This window comes from Phyllostomus hastatus, unplaced genomic scaffold (assembly GCF_019186645.2).
Source record: "Phyllostomus hastatus isolate PE091 unplaced genomic scaffold, TTU_PhHast_1.1 phas_contig_57, whole genome shotgun sequence".
NCBI lineage: Eukaryota > Metazoa > Chordata > Mammalia > Chiroptera > Phyllostomidae > Phyllostomus > Phyllostomus hastatus.
The window spans coordinates 130,367-147,501 of record NW_025333912.1 but is presented as its reverse complement, the minus strand read 5'-3'; the positions used below and the strand labels follow the sequence as shown (position 1 = coordinate 147,501).

At 41.4% G+C, this 17,135-nt stretch overlaps 1 protein-coding gene across 5 annotated transcripts in view; it reads left to right on the top strand.

Annotated features, from left to right (window-relative positions):
• ANKRD44 (ankyrin repeat domain 44) overlaps positions 1 to 17,135 on the top strand; it is a 292,499-nt gene that overhangs the window by 169,323 nt on the left and 106,041 nt on the right. For all 5 annotated transcript variants that reach the window (XM_045847583.1, XM_045847579.1, XM_045847582.1 and 2 more), the window contains exons 5-9: positions 130 to 330; positions 698 to 785; positions 3,188 to 3,330; positions 4,973 to 5,185; positions 14,485 to 14,563. In XM_045847583.1, the coding sequence (XP_045703539.1) occupies positions 130 to 330; positions 698 to 785; positions 3,188 to 3,330; positions 4,973 to 5,185; positions 14,485 to 14,563 (724 nt within the window). The remainder of the gene's footprint in view (positions 1 to 129; positions 331 to 697; positions 786 to 3,187; positions 3,331 to 4,972; positions 5,186 to 14,484; positions 14,564 to 17,135) is intronic.

Here is a 17,135-nt window from a genome sequence, read left to right as displayed (position 1 = left end):
AAGCCAGCCTGTAACGGCAGGGAGCCTTCCCTTCCTGTAGTTCCAGGGTCTGCTGGAAAACATCTTGCACCCAATAAGTATTGATCGAGCATTTGTCAGTGACCCCTGCAAACTGTGCTTTTGCTGTAGGAAGCCGTGCAAGTATTGATCAAGCACTCGGCTGACGTCAACGCGAGGGACAAGAACTGGCAGACCCCCCTGCACGTGGCAGCAGCCAACAAGGCTGTGAAGTGTGCAGAAGTGATCATTCCCCTGCTGAGCAGCGTCAATGTCTCCGACCGAGGGGGCCGCACGGCCTTGCACCACGCTGCGCTGAATGGCCATGTGGAGGTGGGTGTCTTCGTCACTGGGAACAGGAATCTCCCTGCAGACTTTCTCAGCCCCCAGCGCAACCTAATATTGCTGCTGAGACTTTTACAGATGTAATGATAATATTTGTACAGGAAACTGTAGGCAGTTATATCTATGCTTCAATTTAGAGCCACAGTGAGTTGAAAAAGTAGCTGTCACCTCAGTCTTTTTCTCCTGGTGCACATGCCACAGAGCTGGCTGTGATGTTGTCTTCCTACTTCATTTGAACTCCAGGTCTCTGACCTGCCTTGACATTCACTTGGCTCTGATCACCTGCAGCTGGTGAGGGGCCCTCACCATTACATTACACAGTGTTCACTTGACTTCATCGTTGGTTATCTTTCAGATGGTCAATTTACTCTTGGCCAAAGGGGCAAACATCAATGCATTTGACAAGAAGGACCGGCGTGCTCTGCACTGGGCAGCGTATATGGGTAAGGATTCCATGCATGGGAAGCAAAGTGCATATAACCTTAATTAAAGAAGCTGTGGGTCTCTCATTAACCATATAGGTTTTTTCTTGGGCAGGTTGGACTTCTTTTCAAGCTTGGGATTCAATTGAATTAAGATTTAGTTCATTTTACTGGCATGCCTCGAATACTCTAGTCGGAGGAGTTGCTTTATTTCTCCTGCAAAGAGGAGGAGGGCTGAATCATGGCCTGGACTTTACTGAATATGTTATAATCCAGGTTGGAAGCTGCACAAATTGTGCTTATTTTACCTTGTTATGGAAGCAAGCTAAGGTGTTTAAAAAGAAAGAGGACTTGCTAGTAAAGCAAGGACATAAATTCCACTTGGTTTTATTTATTTATATATTATTTTTTAAAGAAACAGAGGGAGGAAGGATGGACAGCCCCCTGGCTGCTGGGTAGGTGGAGCTGACCAGAGTCCTGGTGGACTTTCCTGCTGCTCCACTTCCCGCGACGCTGAGGGCTGCAGCCCTTGCTTCTGCCAGCTCAGCCGGGGGAGGTGGAGACAGTCCATTTCTATATTTTTCCTCTTCACTTTTGTTGGTGCAAATGCTGACAAATTATAGACCTTACAGAGTGTATTCTCAGTGTAGTCCCGGGGGAAATGAAGATCCTTCTTTGTGTTCTAATTGGAAAACATCTTGCAATTAGAAAAGCAGAGAGGATTCTCTCAGCACCAAATTATGAACAACTTAAATGCCCATCCACAGGAGACTATGTTGGTGAATTATGGGAGAGCTACACCGTGCAACACTGTGCAATAATTACACTGATGATGTCATCAGTGCTTATTAACACAGGAAGATTCTGTGGTATGTCAAATGAGAACAGATTATAACAGTATGAATAATATGATCCCCATTTTAAAAACTCTGTGCAATGAAAACAACCTAGGCTATATTATACACTGAAATGTTAATTGATTATTTCCAGGGATTGGTGTTTGTGGATGATTTCCGTTTCCTTTTAATACCTGTTATCTTTTTCTGAATCCTTTTAAACAAGCATATAGGCCTTTTATCTCATGAAAGTAACGTTAATTGTGGGGAGAAAAAGAGAATGAGCTGGAGCAGGGATGAAATAAATTTTGTGCTATAGATGGGTCTGAATGAATCTTTACCCTTAAAAAAACCAGAATCTCGAAATTTTGTGAGCATTATCGTTTTTTAAGGTGATACTGGGTTACGAGTCGACTGGACGCCTGCACGGTACTCGCAGGACTGGAGTCAGGGAGCGTCTGCCGGGTCCACGTGTAGGCAAAGCACAGACTAAGCTCGTGTGAGACGGGCTTGGAAAAGCTGGGCTTTCGAGTTTGCTCTCTGCTGACATATAGTTCAACATTTGTGTGGAGTTGCTGTAAAGGAGTAAACTCATCATTTGGTGTGTCACCAGGATTCAAATAGGAAAAAACATAGTTAACTCTCTTTAGCAAATAAAGGACGATACCCGGACAACAGATACCACCACTTAAGCTTACAGCAGCAGCACTAGTAATTGAAAGTGATTTTTTCCATATGCAAATTTTCAAGGAAGAGAGTTAAATTTTAATAAAACAAGCCAGGACCAAGGTCTCTCTCTCTCTTCCTCTCTCTCTCTCTTTCTCTCTTGTACACACACACGCACACAATTTTAGACCCAAGAGTCAGTATCACTCTCTCCTGTTCCATTATCAGCCATGACCCTGAAGCATCAAACCATCTTCAGTCACAAAATAAAGGTAAAATATGTTTATCATGTTATATGTAGTGAGATAGGGAAGAAAGGGAAATATTCTAAAATACATGCCAATGAGAGTTGAAGCTAGAAGAGTTTTCTGTTTAGCCAGTAATTTACAGAGATACTTTTAAGTTGAACAATATGAAATTGCCATTTCTGTGGTCCAAAAGTAACAACAACAACAAAAACCCAAGTCAAACAGCAGCAATTTCATATAATTTAAAAATTAATCTGGAGTCATTGTGATTGATCACTCTTTTTCTTTCATTAGTCTTCTAAAGCAAATTGCCACTGTTGGGCTTTTTAATTTCAAAAGCATGGCTTTCGTTTTAGCGTGTGTTTAAGACTAGCGCTAGCATGCTTGGGATCTTGTTGTCTACTTGCAGAAAGGCAGCTCTCCTGCTAGATCTTGAAGAGAAGGCTCAGTATATGAATTCATCGATTTTTTTTACCCACAGCATTTACATAAAGTCCAACACATAGTAGGTACTTGCTAAATTTTTGTTGAATATTTCCATGAACCAGCCTTTTATAAATAGCTCAGCAAAATGCTGATGGCAATAAAAGCTAACAGTGATAATTTAGGTGGAATGAATTGTCAAATTGTCCTGTAAAGGTTAATGATGTTTTCTGCTGCTTGCTTTATAAAGGCCACCTGGACGTTGTGGCATTGCTCATTAACCACGGTGCAGAAGTCACGTGTAAGGATAAGAAGGGTTACACCCCCCTGCATGCCGCAGCCTCCAATGGACAGATCAGTGTTGTCAAGCATCTCCTGAATCTGGGGGTGGAGGTGAGCTGTGATTCACGCATCACTCCCTGATGTATCTGTGAGCTTTCTGCTGTCCTCAAGTGAAATCCTATGTATGTGTGGGTTTTCTTTTGTTCTGGAATTAAATCCTGTTTGCATTTTAATTCAAGAGGAAGAAAACTCCTTCTTTTGTAGTACTGTATCTTTGAGTTTGCACGGGCAACTGATGGAGGGCATTGGGGGCATCTAATTACTAGAAAATGAGAAACATACTTTCTATATCACAAAAGGTAGAGAAATAATTTTATATGTATACATATAAATATATATACAAAATGGAATTAATTTATTAAAAAATTGTGTATTTATTCGTACATGTTTAAACATCAGTCACCTTCCAAGTACTCTCCATTTGATGCAATACACTTACTGAGACATTTTTTTCCACTGCTCAAACCAGTTTTTGAACTTGTCGATATTGATATTTTTTGAGTGCTTCTGCTGTTTTTTGTTTCACCACTTCCACATCGGCAAAATGTTTCCCTTTGAGGGCTTTTTTTTTAATTCGGGGAAACAAAGTTGCTCAGGTGAGGTCAGGTGAATAGGGAGGGTGGGGCACGGGGATCATGTTCAGCACGGTATGGGCAGGTGTGCTTATAAATCACCCCTCAAGACATGTGCAAATGCGTTGGAAGAGTCTTCAGAAAATTTCACTGAAGCCAAATGCAGCCTCTCACAACAACACCAGCTGCTAGCTACACTGGTGCAGATGGGTTCCTAGAACACTCATCTAGTGGGGAAAGCCTGTACTACAAGGGGCCTGCCCTCCAGAAGATAATTCCAGTTTTTTGGGGGGGGTCCTTCATTGTGTGTGTGTGTGTGTGTGTGTGTGTGTGTGCCTTTTTTTTTTTTAAAGACTGGCTAGGCTTCTTCACCCCACCTTCAGAATCTAGCCTTCTAAATTGTGGCTTCCAAGCAGAAATGAGTGAATGAATGGCAGGAACAAATAGCAGAAGTGTCCAGTGCTGAGTTATAGAAGTCAGCCCGACCCCTTCAAGTAGTAGAACAGGAGAAGGGGTGAGGTTCTGGAACATCCCTGTCTCTGGAGGAAAAGAAAACTGAGTTCCACTACTGAGACCATGCTAGCGAAGCCCAGCAGTCGGGGCTGCAGAAGGAGCCATGCCCGAAACACCCAGAACAGCTTCCTGGTCCCGCTACCGAGTGTGGCCTGCTGGAGTGTCAGTACAGCCAAAGCCAGAGTGGCTTCTGAGCTGAGCCTCCACAGCACCTCCCTGGGCACCTCCCACCCCTGTCTCTTCATGTTCACTGTTGAGTTTCAGGCTTTGTTCTTGCTCCCCGATCCAGTTCGCCTCTGGCATTTCCAGACAGCTTTGCCTTTCACATTTTAATCCCTTCCATAGCCCAGAGCCCTCTCTCCAAAAGTTGAGCCTTCTAACTCACTCTTCCCCTGCAATTCAGTATTTGTCACATTCACCTTTTGCTGATCTTTAACTCCAGTGACAAGCATTTTCAGGACGATCACGGTAGGGCAAGAGTAGGCTCTGAATAATTAAGTTGATAGATGGATGTTTCCTTTCTCTGGAACAGCCATCAGGCTTTTTGTGGGAAATGAGGTAAATGAGCTCCATGGAGTGTAACCCCCCTGTTTTGGACTCACTCGCAGATCGATGAAATCAATGTCTACGGAAACACGGCTCTCCACCTGGCCTGCTACAATGGGCAGGACGCTGTGGTGAACGAGCTGACGGACTACGGTGCTAACGTGAACCAGCCCAACAACAGCGGCTTCACCCCTTTGCATTTTGCTGCTGCCTCCACACACGGTGCTTTGTGTCTTGAGCTGCTCGTAAACAACGGGGCAGATGTTAACATCCAGGTACAAACCTCTCAGGCTCGCTCTCTCAGTGTTAAAAACCTTTGCATTAAGATTCTGTTTGAACAGGATCCACTGCTATAGATTATGTCATGTTTGAATGATTTGTGACTCCGAGGACCTTGCTTCCCAGAGCCTCGTTCTGTATTAGGGTGCAATAGAAACTCAGCTGCGTTGTTTCTGCAGCAGCGGTGGTACCAGCTGGAAGGCACTGAGGTTCTAGGTACGTGTCTGTGGTAGCCCAGTGAATGTTCCAGAGGAAATACTGGGTCTCAGGGATATTGATCTGGCCTAGATTCTAATACTGAGGTGAATGTTGAGCTGATAGAGCCGAGCTGCTGAGAATCGAAAGGAAGGCATGAGCTCAGGTCTGCTCCCAGCCCTCCAAGGTATTTGTCAAATGCCTTCCCCAGAGAGTGGCTTTAGTGATTTAGCATTGACCTGGTCCTCACGGTGAGTCCATTATTCAGCAAACTTAGGGAGGACTGCCCAGCACCCTCTGTTGGGTACCAAGGGAGTACTCCAAGGTGAGATGTGATCCCTGCCCTCAAGGAGTTTACAGTATGGAGAGGAGATAATGCACTCCTGATCAAGAGGCAACAGAAAAAGTGGTGAGTGCCATGGGCGAGTCATAAGGCATTGCAAACTATAAGAGGCCAAGTGTTGACTTGTTTCTTGCTTGGGAATAAAAAATGGAGATCACTTTTGAGCGGAGACTTGGAAGATTGACATCAGTTGAGATGAGGAGGGATAAGAGAATTTGAGAGAGGATATTCTGGATAGAACAGCATAAGAAAAGGTGTGGGGAAATCTGGAGAGGAAAAGTTCTGGGTAAACTGTAGGTGACTAGTCAGCTTCCTGTAACAGATAACCAGAGGAACTCATGCACGCAGTGTTCATGATGCTGGTTATACACTTGAGTACATTCAGATCATAGCGGAGTATCTCAGTGTGCCCCAAGTGACATTGCTCTCAGCTCAGCTTCCCTTCTCCCGAGCACACAGGAATCCTGAAGCAAAGTCCCAGTGTATTCTGCCTCTGCTTCTGAAAAATTGTTTTTAACATTTAATTTCAAAGATATTGGGTCAATCTATTTTCATGACCTCTATTTACTATTAAAAGCTTTCAGTATTTTTCTTATAATTTCTAATAGTGAGGAAATATGGGACAAATTTTCAGAATAGCAATACTTGTATATTGTTTGAATAGAGCAGTAATCACATGAGAGAAAGGAGCCCAGGACAAGCTGAAAAGTGAGCTGACGAAGGAAGAGGGCTTATCTTCTGGCTGAGGACCCCCCGGCTACCTTAGGCTGTGAGGGCTGCTGATGGTTATGGAGGTCATGTGACCTGAACTGTGCGTTACAAACAGTAATCTGGCCACAAAACACCAGAGACAGAAAACATAAAGGGAAAAATCATATATATATATATATATCACTACATGAAATTTTAAACTTTTAAAAAATTTTATTTTAATTGTTGTTGCAGTACAATTTTCTATCTTTTACTCCCCTCTCAACCCACCCACGCAGTCTTCCCCTTCTACCTCCCATTTCCGCCCGCTCCTAGTTTTTATCCATGTGTCCTTTATACTTGTTCCTGTAAACCCTTCCCCTTTTCCCCTTTTTATATGATAAATAAACACATAAAATTTAAAGAAACAAAACCCCTAACTTACAATTAAAAGAGGAGCAACTCTCCAATTGCAGAAGTTTTTCTGCAACATACATGATAAGCAAAGAGTTAATATATTCACTATATAAAGAATCAATAAAAATCAACAAGAAAAAGTTTGATAAACTACTAGAAAATATTTCCACAAGAGAGAGTGCAATGTCTATCAAACTTATAAAAATATTCAGCATCATTAGTAATTGGACAAATGCAAACAGTATACAAATATATTTGCATTTAAGATTGGAAAATGTAAAAAAGACATAATAGCCAGTGATATCAATAAAAAATTAAAATACACTAAATAAACATAATCCTTTTGTAGTTTAAAAAGTTATGTGTCTAGGTATGTTGCATAGAAACAGAAAAATATCTCAAATATATACTAATATACTAGCAACAGTTAGACAAAGTTATTATTTGGGTTTTTAGTTTCTTTTTTATATATTTGTTTTAATCTTCTGATTGTGAAGCAATGAACATGTATTATTTTTATATCCAAAAGAAAAAAAAGCTATCTTTATTTTACTAAAAAGAAAATTCAGGTAGAGCAGGCCTAGGGACAGGAACTCTTAGAGGATAACTAGAAAAAAAAAACAGTGTGGATAGGAGGTGTCAAGGGCAGGGGGATGGGGTCAGCCGACAGAAGGAAGAGCCTTTGCAGAAAGAAGACCCACAGGGTTTGGTTGAACAAGAGACAGCAGAGTCAAGGCGAGTGTAAGAACTGAAAGGGGCAAAGAGAGGCCGTACAGCGTGATGGTTAAGCATTCAGCTCCAGGGCAGACAGTCTAGATGCTGCTGCTAGCCTTGACTGTCAGTGTCTGTATAATCATAAACAACCTCTCTGTATGTCTCAGTCTGTTTATCTGTCCAATTAGGGAAACAGTAGTATCTTCGTGGACCAGTTTGAGGATTAAACAAGTTATTGCTCATAAATTACTAAGAACAGTGTTTGCCATATGGTACACACTCAGTAAGTGATTATTGTTAATGAGAGGGATGACAGGAGAAAGACAAAGCTGGGAGGTAAAACTGATGAGTTTATTTTTGAGAAGCTGATTTTGAGCTTTGGTATAGCCAGTCTGGGAAAACCTATATGGAAAATGTGGTAATTTAGTGGGGGTAGTGGTAGAGAATAGAAGGAAAAACCTAGGTTGCCTCATTCACATAGAGGCGGTTGACAGTTGAAACTGGGAGAAAGGGATGAGATCACCCATGGAGAGGGGACATCATAGCAAGGTCAGAGAAGGGAACGGAGGACACCAGTAACCCTTCACTCTTAGGATCAGGAGCAGAAGGAAGAACCAGAGAAAGGGATGATAAAAGAAGAGCTAGCGAAGAAAGGAAGGAAATGGAGGAGAGTGTGATGTCTTCATGAAGGTGAAAGCAGGTAATAACAAAAAAGAATAGATGAAGAGAGTTTCAGAGTTCTAGATCTTGTAACTAGACCATCCAAAGTCCTAAGTGCAAGTAAGATGAAGGTCTTTGGGGGCACTGAAGAAACCAGGGAACTGTAGCCCAAGGTGGGGAAAGAGTCACCACGTGGGACTGAAGTCGGAGAGGATGGTGGTGAGGGGCAGGAGACTAACAGGTGGGCAGACCCTCAATGTACCTAGATGTGTGGACATTGCCCTCTTGGTGTCTGAGGGACATCTTTGAAGCCTCCAAAGAAAGAACAACTACTGAAGTTAAATAGAGTTGCTCTCTTCACCAACCTCCATTTAATTAATTTGCATTGTTACCTCTTTAAATACGCCTACTGATGCTCTCACTGCGCTGGATCTCAGGGCTGGAAGGCCACATTTTGATGCACCTACCTACTGCTCCCAGTGAAGTGACTGGCGGGCAGTTCAGATTGTGTTGGTGGCTCAGCTGTTTATGGTGCACCTGTTTACGGCAGCCTTCTGTTCCCCACAAAGTGGACCTGGAAGGCGGAGTTACTAAGTTTTAGCATTTAGTTTTTCCTGTGGACTGTTAATCATCAGTAGAATATAAGAAACAGCATTTTTAAAAGCTGAGACTCGGGTTTATGTGTTCTCTAATCTGTGTACATGGGATTTTGAATCAAATCTAGCCTTCTCCCTCAGTCTCCCTCCATCTACCCTGTTTACATCCTCCGATTTCCTAATTCTCTAGAATCCTCCTTTGCTATTCCTCTGGATACACAGGTCTCCTAACATTTTCCGAGAGCCATTCTGTCTGACTCTGGAGGTAGCTTTCTCCTCGAAGTTGTTCTCTCTCTCCACCACATTGCCCCTTGCATTAGAAAGTGTTTGTAGATTGTGAGACAAGTTATATTTGTTTAGATTTTCTAAAGTTTGAGGGAAATTGCATATTGAAATGTAGCCAATACCCACACACATGTTCACTTTGTTTTTTCTCTATGCTTACAAAACACTAAAAGCAGTATCTTCATGGGCAACGACAAGATAATTGAACGAGGAGAAAGGATATGTGTCCTGTGTGCATTTTACAACTCCTCCTTTTGCTTAGATTGACCATGGTTTTGACCTTGTAATATTAATTTATTTGTGATAAAATAATACAACATAATACTTTATACTACAATCCATTGAAGGTTTACTTGCAAATAGGAAGGACATGAGAAAACAGAAAATAATGTTTCTTCCTCACTGTAGCCCACATTGTAATTTCTGTAGCATCTCAGGTCTCTTTTTGGAAGCATTCAGAGTATTAAAGAAGGCCGGCTCTAAATGCACAACCATGCCGGATATGCCTTACCTTCAGAAATGACCCTTGCCAGGTTGCCTGCCTTCCAGGCACTAACATTCACCGTTCCATGGTTTTAATTCTCTTCTGTCAGTGGGCCCTCAGATCATTCAGCCCCGAGAGAGGGTAGATTTGAAGCCCACCACACATCTACTGAACTCTGGACCTGCTCCCTTCACATGTACCAGAACCAAATTATAGAGTGAGGGTTGTTTTGCAGAGGTTGAAAGTGAACCTGGTGTAGACAGTGTTAGGGGTAAGGCTCTTGGAACTTTGAAGAGCATGTGATGAAGGGAGAGGAATGAATGTCTGAGCCAACTATGTGTTATATCTGGCCTTTAAAACCATTTTAAAAATGGCCTATGTATGGCGTTTTTGCAAACCGGCGTTTTATATTGCTCCCCCATTGAATTAGGAAGGCCTTTTGGGTTTCTGACTACATCTGGACCCCCGTCCCGGCTGACCTTAGTGTTATACTACGAAGACTTTATTGCCCTCTAGCAGGGCCAGTGAGCTACTAGACTCGGGGAGGCAGTATACCGCAGAGAACACGATGCCTTCAAGTTCCTGGGGAGTAAGAATGTGAGTTTAGGGAAGGTTTTGTGAGATGCTGGAGGATGAGGAAGGCAGACATTAGGAGTGGAAGAAAAGAATGAACGGATTTCTGAGGAAAATGGCGGTCAAGAAAATTGAAACACTCCCTTAGGCCCAGGATTAATCTTCCTTGGATGATGTTGAATTCTGCCCTCAAAGAGTATTAATATTTGTCATAAAATACTCTTAATCCTTATTACTTTTTCTTCATGACTTATGACTGAACTATGAATCAGTAAAAGAACTTTTCGCTTAATTAAATAAATCTTCAAAATAACTAAGTTTTCCAAGCCATAAAACTCATGGGAAAATGCATCTAGAAGTTGGAAGGAGACTAGAAATTAAGAATAAAATTTATAAAAGCAAAGCTTTGAATAAATAGAAGAACTGAACATATCTTTTCCTTTGAGAATGCAAGGAATATTTTATCTTTGAAGTTCTCTGAACAGCAACAGCAACTGCAAGTCCCCCCTTGTGAAAAATTTCTCAGGCAGATGTGAAACTTATTAGGACTTCTTGTCTCAGCTTGAATATTGTGAGTTCTAATTTGTAAAGGCAAAATACAAAGTATTGTCCTTTAGACCTTTATTAGTGTTCAATGTCTTTTTGAAATAGAGTTCTTTTTATATCCATAACATATTTTGAAAAACTGCCCCCAAATGACTGCCATAATACTCATAATACTTCGTGCCCCACTCCCCACTCCCCATATCCCTATGAGGAAAAAAAAGTCTGCAACGGCCGGGACGCAGTGACAGACGAGCCCAGGCAAAGATCTGTAAGGATAAACTTGAAATCAGTATCAACGTTCACCATAAAATTGTTTGTTGAATTTGACCTAACTGTGGTCCTCCTATTCGTTTGTCCCTTCACCAAAGGCACAGACACTGCAAGGAGGAAAAGGGTGTGGCTCTCACTCTCCCTGAAATGGGAGCAGCGTTGTGAGCCACACACTATAGAAACCCACCTGACTGTTATGTGTGTCATCTTTGTCAGGAATGTAAAAGTGATTCTAAACTAAGATGTGCAATAAGAAATAAGATTTATTGTACCTACAGGAAGGAAGGGAGGGAGGGAGGGAGGAACACATTACTTCTGCTTTGGCTCACTGGCTGCAGTTTAGTTAGTGACTTCCAGGGTGGTGGTTACTCCCTGGTGAAGCCTTTAAGCTATTTTCCAGGCATGGAAAAGTGCTTAGTTAAATATTTATAAAGATATTGTCTAAATACTGAAATATTTATAGCTTTATATATATTAGGTGAAACACTAATTAGTCATGTTTTCATATTAAATTTAAGAAAAATATTGGAGCAAAATTTAAAGAAATAGCACCACCTAGGGACAAGTTAATGTCAACTCCGTGATTTTTGTTTTCTTTCTCCTTAAGGGTCTCAGATTGTGATCACTTTTATTGCAGGGGCTATGTTTTGAATCTTTATTCCCAAGTAGTCCACACAGGTTCAGTCCTTTAAACTGTGGACCCTCCTGACACCAGGACTCAGGCTCCAGAATCAGATAGCTTTCAGGAGCCCCCTCACTGCGTGTCTCGTGGTCGGTGAGGCATCGGAGTCTCGTTATTCTGACCATCGCTTCTTTTCCTCTAAAATACCATCTCAGTAACCTTCAAGTGTATTTTCATCTTGCTTTCTCAGTATTTTCTGATTCAGGTCATAATCATATAAGATGAAGAAAAGATATTATTATTACTATTATTATTATCATTATTTTGCTATCTACCTGAGAACCTTTCACTATAAAGACTGTTTTTTCAACCAAGATGCATTGCCGTTCTGATTCACTCTTCCCTGGGCACAGACTGTGCAAAACTCCTTTCTTCCTTTCTGAGGAACAGACTTATATAATAAAAAGTCTCTGTTAAAACGTGGTGGCTTATAAGCTATTCCAGCCCACAGTCTGAAGCAGTGTGCTGTGCCAGTTACACACGGGGCCCCGGACCCAGCTCTCACCTGGGAGGCCTGAATCAGGGCTCAGAGTTCACATTTACGACAAGAAGCCTGGTGATTTTGATGCAGGCAGTCCTTGGTTCACTCTGAGAAACACTTCTTTAAATAACTGTTTGTTTTCCACTGTGGAATTTTTTAAACAAAGAGTCATTTTAAAGCACAAGTATATGGGTTTCATCACAAAAATGAACTTGCATTTTAGAAACCACATATTTTAACCACAGATTTAAGAAAAATGTTTCTCCAGAGACTTAGAAAAATAACAATTACATAGTTTTTTTTCTTGCAATACTTGAATGGAAGAATACATTCTATTGAGGATAACTTTGGTCTAAAACAATAGTGATTTTTGGGGGGTTATTACTATTATAAGAAAAAATTCCATAAATGACTATTTCTTAATTAAATGTGTAGGACTTTGGTATTTAATATAATGATGATCAGTATATAGATTCTATACATTTTTTTATATTTTGGCTTAATCTGGTCAGGAAGTTCCATCACTCATATCTTGAATAATAAAGAGATGTATAAATTCAGCACACAATTCAAGGTGATCATTAAAATGGCAATTTGCTAAGCAGTTGCATGCCTTAATCCTATGACTTCTAATGAGTTTAGTGAAGCAGTGTTTCTCCTTTGCAACAATCAAAAGTGTTGTTTTCCTGTGGAATTGGAATGCAAGGGGTGGTGGAGGATTCTGGGTTAGTTTTGAGAGTGGCAGTGATTTGTAATAGTTTGGCTAACTTCAGGTCAAACACAGCAATCAAGTTAACACATCATTTGTCTTTCTTCATGTACTGTAGACAAAAGTTGAAAAAAATATCTTGGAGGACAATTCCTTCATCAATAGATTACAAGAGATTAAAAAAGTTGTGGATTATTTCTTCCTTTTGAGACAGGGTAGTTTAAAAATTGTCGGTATACAAAACAGCCTGGTACTGGCATAAGAACAGAGAAGTAGATCAATGGAACAGAACAGAGAGCCCAGAAATAAATCCAAGCCTCTATGGTCAATTAATATTTGACAAAGGGGGAAGATGCATAAAATGGAGTAAAAATAGCCTCTTCAACAAATGGTGTTGGGAGAGCTGGACAGCTACATGCAAAAAAGTGAAACTTGACTACCAACTTACACCATAGACACAAATAAATTCAAGGTGGTTTAAAAACTTAAATATAAGTTATGACACCATAAAAGTCCTAGAGGAAAACATTGGCAAGAAAATCTCAGACACTCCATGTGGCAATATCTGCGCTGATATGTCCCCTAAAGCAAGGGACATAAAGGAAAGAATAAACAAATGGGACCTCATCAAATAAAAAAGCTTCTGCACAGCTAAAAAAAACAGCATTAAAATGAAAAGAGAACCAACCATATGGGAAAATGTATTTGCCACTGACACCTTGGACAAGGATTTGATCTCCAAAATGTATAAAGAACTCACACAACTCCACTCCAGGAAGGCAAACAACCCAATTTTAAAATAGGCAAAAGATTTGAACAGACACTTCTCCAAGGAGTACATACAGAGGGCCCAGAGGCATATGAAAAGATGCTTAGCATCAATATGCACACCAATTTTCATAGCACCACAATTTACAATAGCCATGTGCTGGAAGCAACCTAAGTGCCCATCAATAAATGAGTGGATCAAAAAACTATGGTACATTTACACAATGGAATTCTGCACAGCAGAGAGAAAGAAGGAGCTCCTACCCTTTGCAACAGCATGGATGGAACTGGAGAGCATTATGCTAAGTGAAATAAGCCAGGTGGTGAGGGACAAATATCATATGATCTCACCTTTAACAGGAACCCAATCAACAAAAGAAAAAAGCAAGCAAGATATAACCAGAGACATTGAAATTAAGAACAATCTGACAGTAACCAGCAGGGGGGTGGGAGGGGATAATGGGGGGAAGGGTTTCAGGAACTACTATAAAGGACATATGGACAAAGCCAAGAGGGGTGGAAGCAAGGGAGGGAGGTGAGTTTGGCTGTGGGAGAAGTGGTGGAGGGTAAATGCAGACAACTATAATTGAACAACGACAGGATAATTTTTTTTTTTAAATTGTCAGTATAACTAGGAATTTTGCATTTCTTCTCTAAAATACTTCTCTAGGCTTCTTTGCAATGTGATGTTGTGCAGTAAAAAACTTGAGATACAATATATTCTGTATCTTTCACTTTTAAAATTATCTTTTGTCTCTGGTAATTTTTTATCATACTTAAAAAAATTTGAATTGGTGTTTTCGGGACTTTGCCAGCAGCGTCCATAGGGATGTTTCAGATCGATGCCACTGGCCCACTGTCTCTCTCTCCCTTATTTTTTAGAGTAAAGATGGCAAAAGCCCGCTACACATGACGGCTGTCCACGGAAGGTTCACACGGTCCCAAACCCTCATTCAGAACGGTAAGAGGTTCTCCCGCAGTGTCGTTGTTTGAACAGCTTTCTGGTCTGAGTTTGGCTGAAAGATGACGCTGTGTTTTAGAGTTTATTACATGCAGATTTACAGTTTCCTCTGATGTACTTTGCTAAAAGTTCTTAGACATATCATCACCATCCAGCTTAGGAGTGCCAATATAACGCTATTAAGTTCCACAGTCCATTCCCAGTCAGTCAAAGAGCATGTGAGTTGGAGGCTAGAAATGATACACATACCTACACAAGCTCAAAATCTGGCACTTTTCACTTGGAAACTAGTGAAAATAAGCACTGTATACTTTCCCAGCACGTAATCTGAGTTATTTTTAAATTTTAGAATTCACCATAGCTCCCTAAGTTAAAACTCATTGAGCTGCTTGGGCAAAGGTAGGAAAAATGAGGCGACTCAGAAGAAAATCAGGTAAATACGTGATGTAAAGAATGATAAAAGTCACACACTTGATAGAGGCCTTGGAAAGTCACAGTCTAGGACTTCCCCGGCTGATAACAGCAGTGCACTTGAACCGGGGCGTCTCTGCAGCCAGGCTGGGGAGTGTCACCCCACATTAAAGGTCGTGGCTGGCCTCTGAGTGGATTGGCCTTGACAGCACACGTCTGTTATCTTAGCAAATCTTAGAGACAACTGAAAAAAGAAAAAAGAAAAAAACACAGGTGTAGCCCAGATTTTATGCTGACATTCCAGGTGAATCCAGCAGTCCCTAAACTGTCTTTAGTTGACCCACATTTCTCCTTCTCAAAATTCTGGCATCAATTTTCTTGGACCTCTTTTTCTCCCATCTGTAAGAATTTGAGATGACATACACTTGAGTTATTAGTGGTATTAAGTTATATCTTAGGCATTCAGGGCATAAAACCAGTCATTTGACATTTGGATGGAAGACTAGCCAGCAAAATTATGCTTAGATAGCAAAATATCTGCAGCAAAGCAAAGGAAGTTTATAAGCATTGCAGTGAAGCTGTAGGGGAGAGGAAATCCTAACAAGTTCCTGGCGAGCCAAGGAAGGAAAAGGAAAATTAACTGCACCACACTTATTCTTCCTAATTTGAAATGTGCGGTGTGCCTCTGACGTTCACTTCGTTGAAAGGGCCACTCTGTTTTATTTGTCTGGATTGAACGAGGGGAGATGGCAGCGACCCAGGCGCCTCCCTTTGCTCAGTTTCCTTACCCCACTGTACTTCTCAGTTTCTGTATTTTTCAGAAACAATGTCCCCTGCCTTAAAAATAAACAAAACTAGGGAGATATTTGATATCCTTTTTTTGTTTTTGATTTAATGTGAATTTAACCAATGGGACTTGGCTCCTTGGCATAAAAAGCTTTGTTCCCTATTAAAGCAATTTTAAACACCAGTGGCCAGACCAGAAAGAGAGCAGTTTTTCACCTTGTAAGCACTGCCTTCCTACAGGTCCATCCAGACCATACTGGCCATCTCCTCTGAATCTTGGCCAAGACCCATCTCTCCCCTGTTATGCTAGTGTGCTTAGAACAACCGCCACAGCAGGGGTTATGGTGGGGTGGGGCAGGTTGTTGGCTGCTTTGACCTCTCCAAAAGCCAGCCTTGTGGGCCTGTAGACTTCCATGCCCTCTCTGGACATTCTTGCTAGACTCTGGAGTTGGGGTGAGACCTGAAAAGTGACCTCTGTGTCTTCTTCTGTCCTCTGTGATCAAAGAGCTTTGTTTCAGAGCCTGTCTCATTCTTGGCTGCCTGGCATCTTGCTTGTTGGTTGAACAGAGTCCAGGGGTCTCAAATGATGTGGATATAGTGGCTGTAATAAGCAGCCCATTAAGTATAATTACAAAGCTGCCATTGGTTGAATGTTCACACTGTGCCAGGCACTTGGCTAAGCACCCCACATAAATCCTTCCAACAACCCCGTAAGAAAGAGGGACTGTCCTCTCTCCATTTCAAAGGTGGGGAGGTTGAGGCAGAGAGGTTGTGACTTTAGTTGGGGGATATGGCAGTTAAGGCACAGAGACTGGAACCCAGGCAGTCTAACATCAGAGACTGAATTTTTAACTGCTACATGTTGTGTTTTCTGGATAAACAATGACATATTGAAAAAACTTTTTTTAACTTGAATTCTATTTACTCCATGAGTCACTTATATTTGGAATAGAGTTGTCCCTGTAGAAGGATAATCTCACATTCTCTTCTCTCAGCTGAGAATTCTCTGCATTCATTACACATGTGAGAACTGTAAGTTCTTCCATTTGACATTTAAAAAATGCCCTTAGGGAGAAAAATAGGAAGCTCTTTTTTTCCTGTTTGTTGATTTCTTTCTGGGAAAATACAGAGGCATACACCTGCAGGGCCGGGTGTCCACCCCCAAGAGCAGGTCACTGCACAACGGGACCCGAGTGGCAGCCCCACACGGGGACAGCGGTTGGTTCCCTAAACCAAGTGAACATGCTACTGAGGAGCATTCTTTGCATCAATTTGTTTTGTTGAATCACTCTGGTGTTTGGACTTTGTATGGCATTTCCTTGCTTCCCTGGCCACTCTACAAACAGGGTTATTAGTTCTTCATAATAACTTTGTT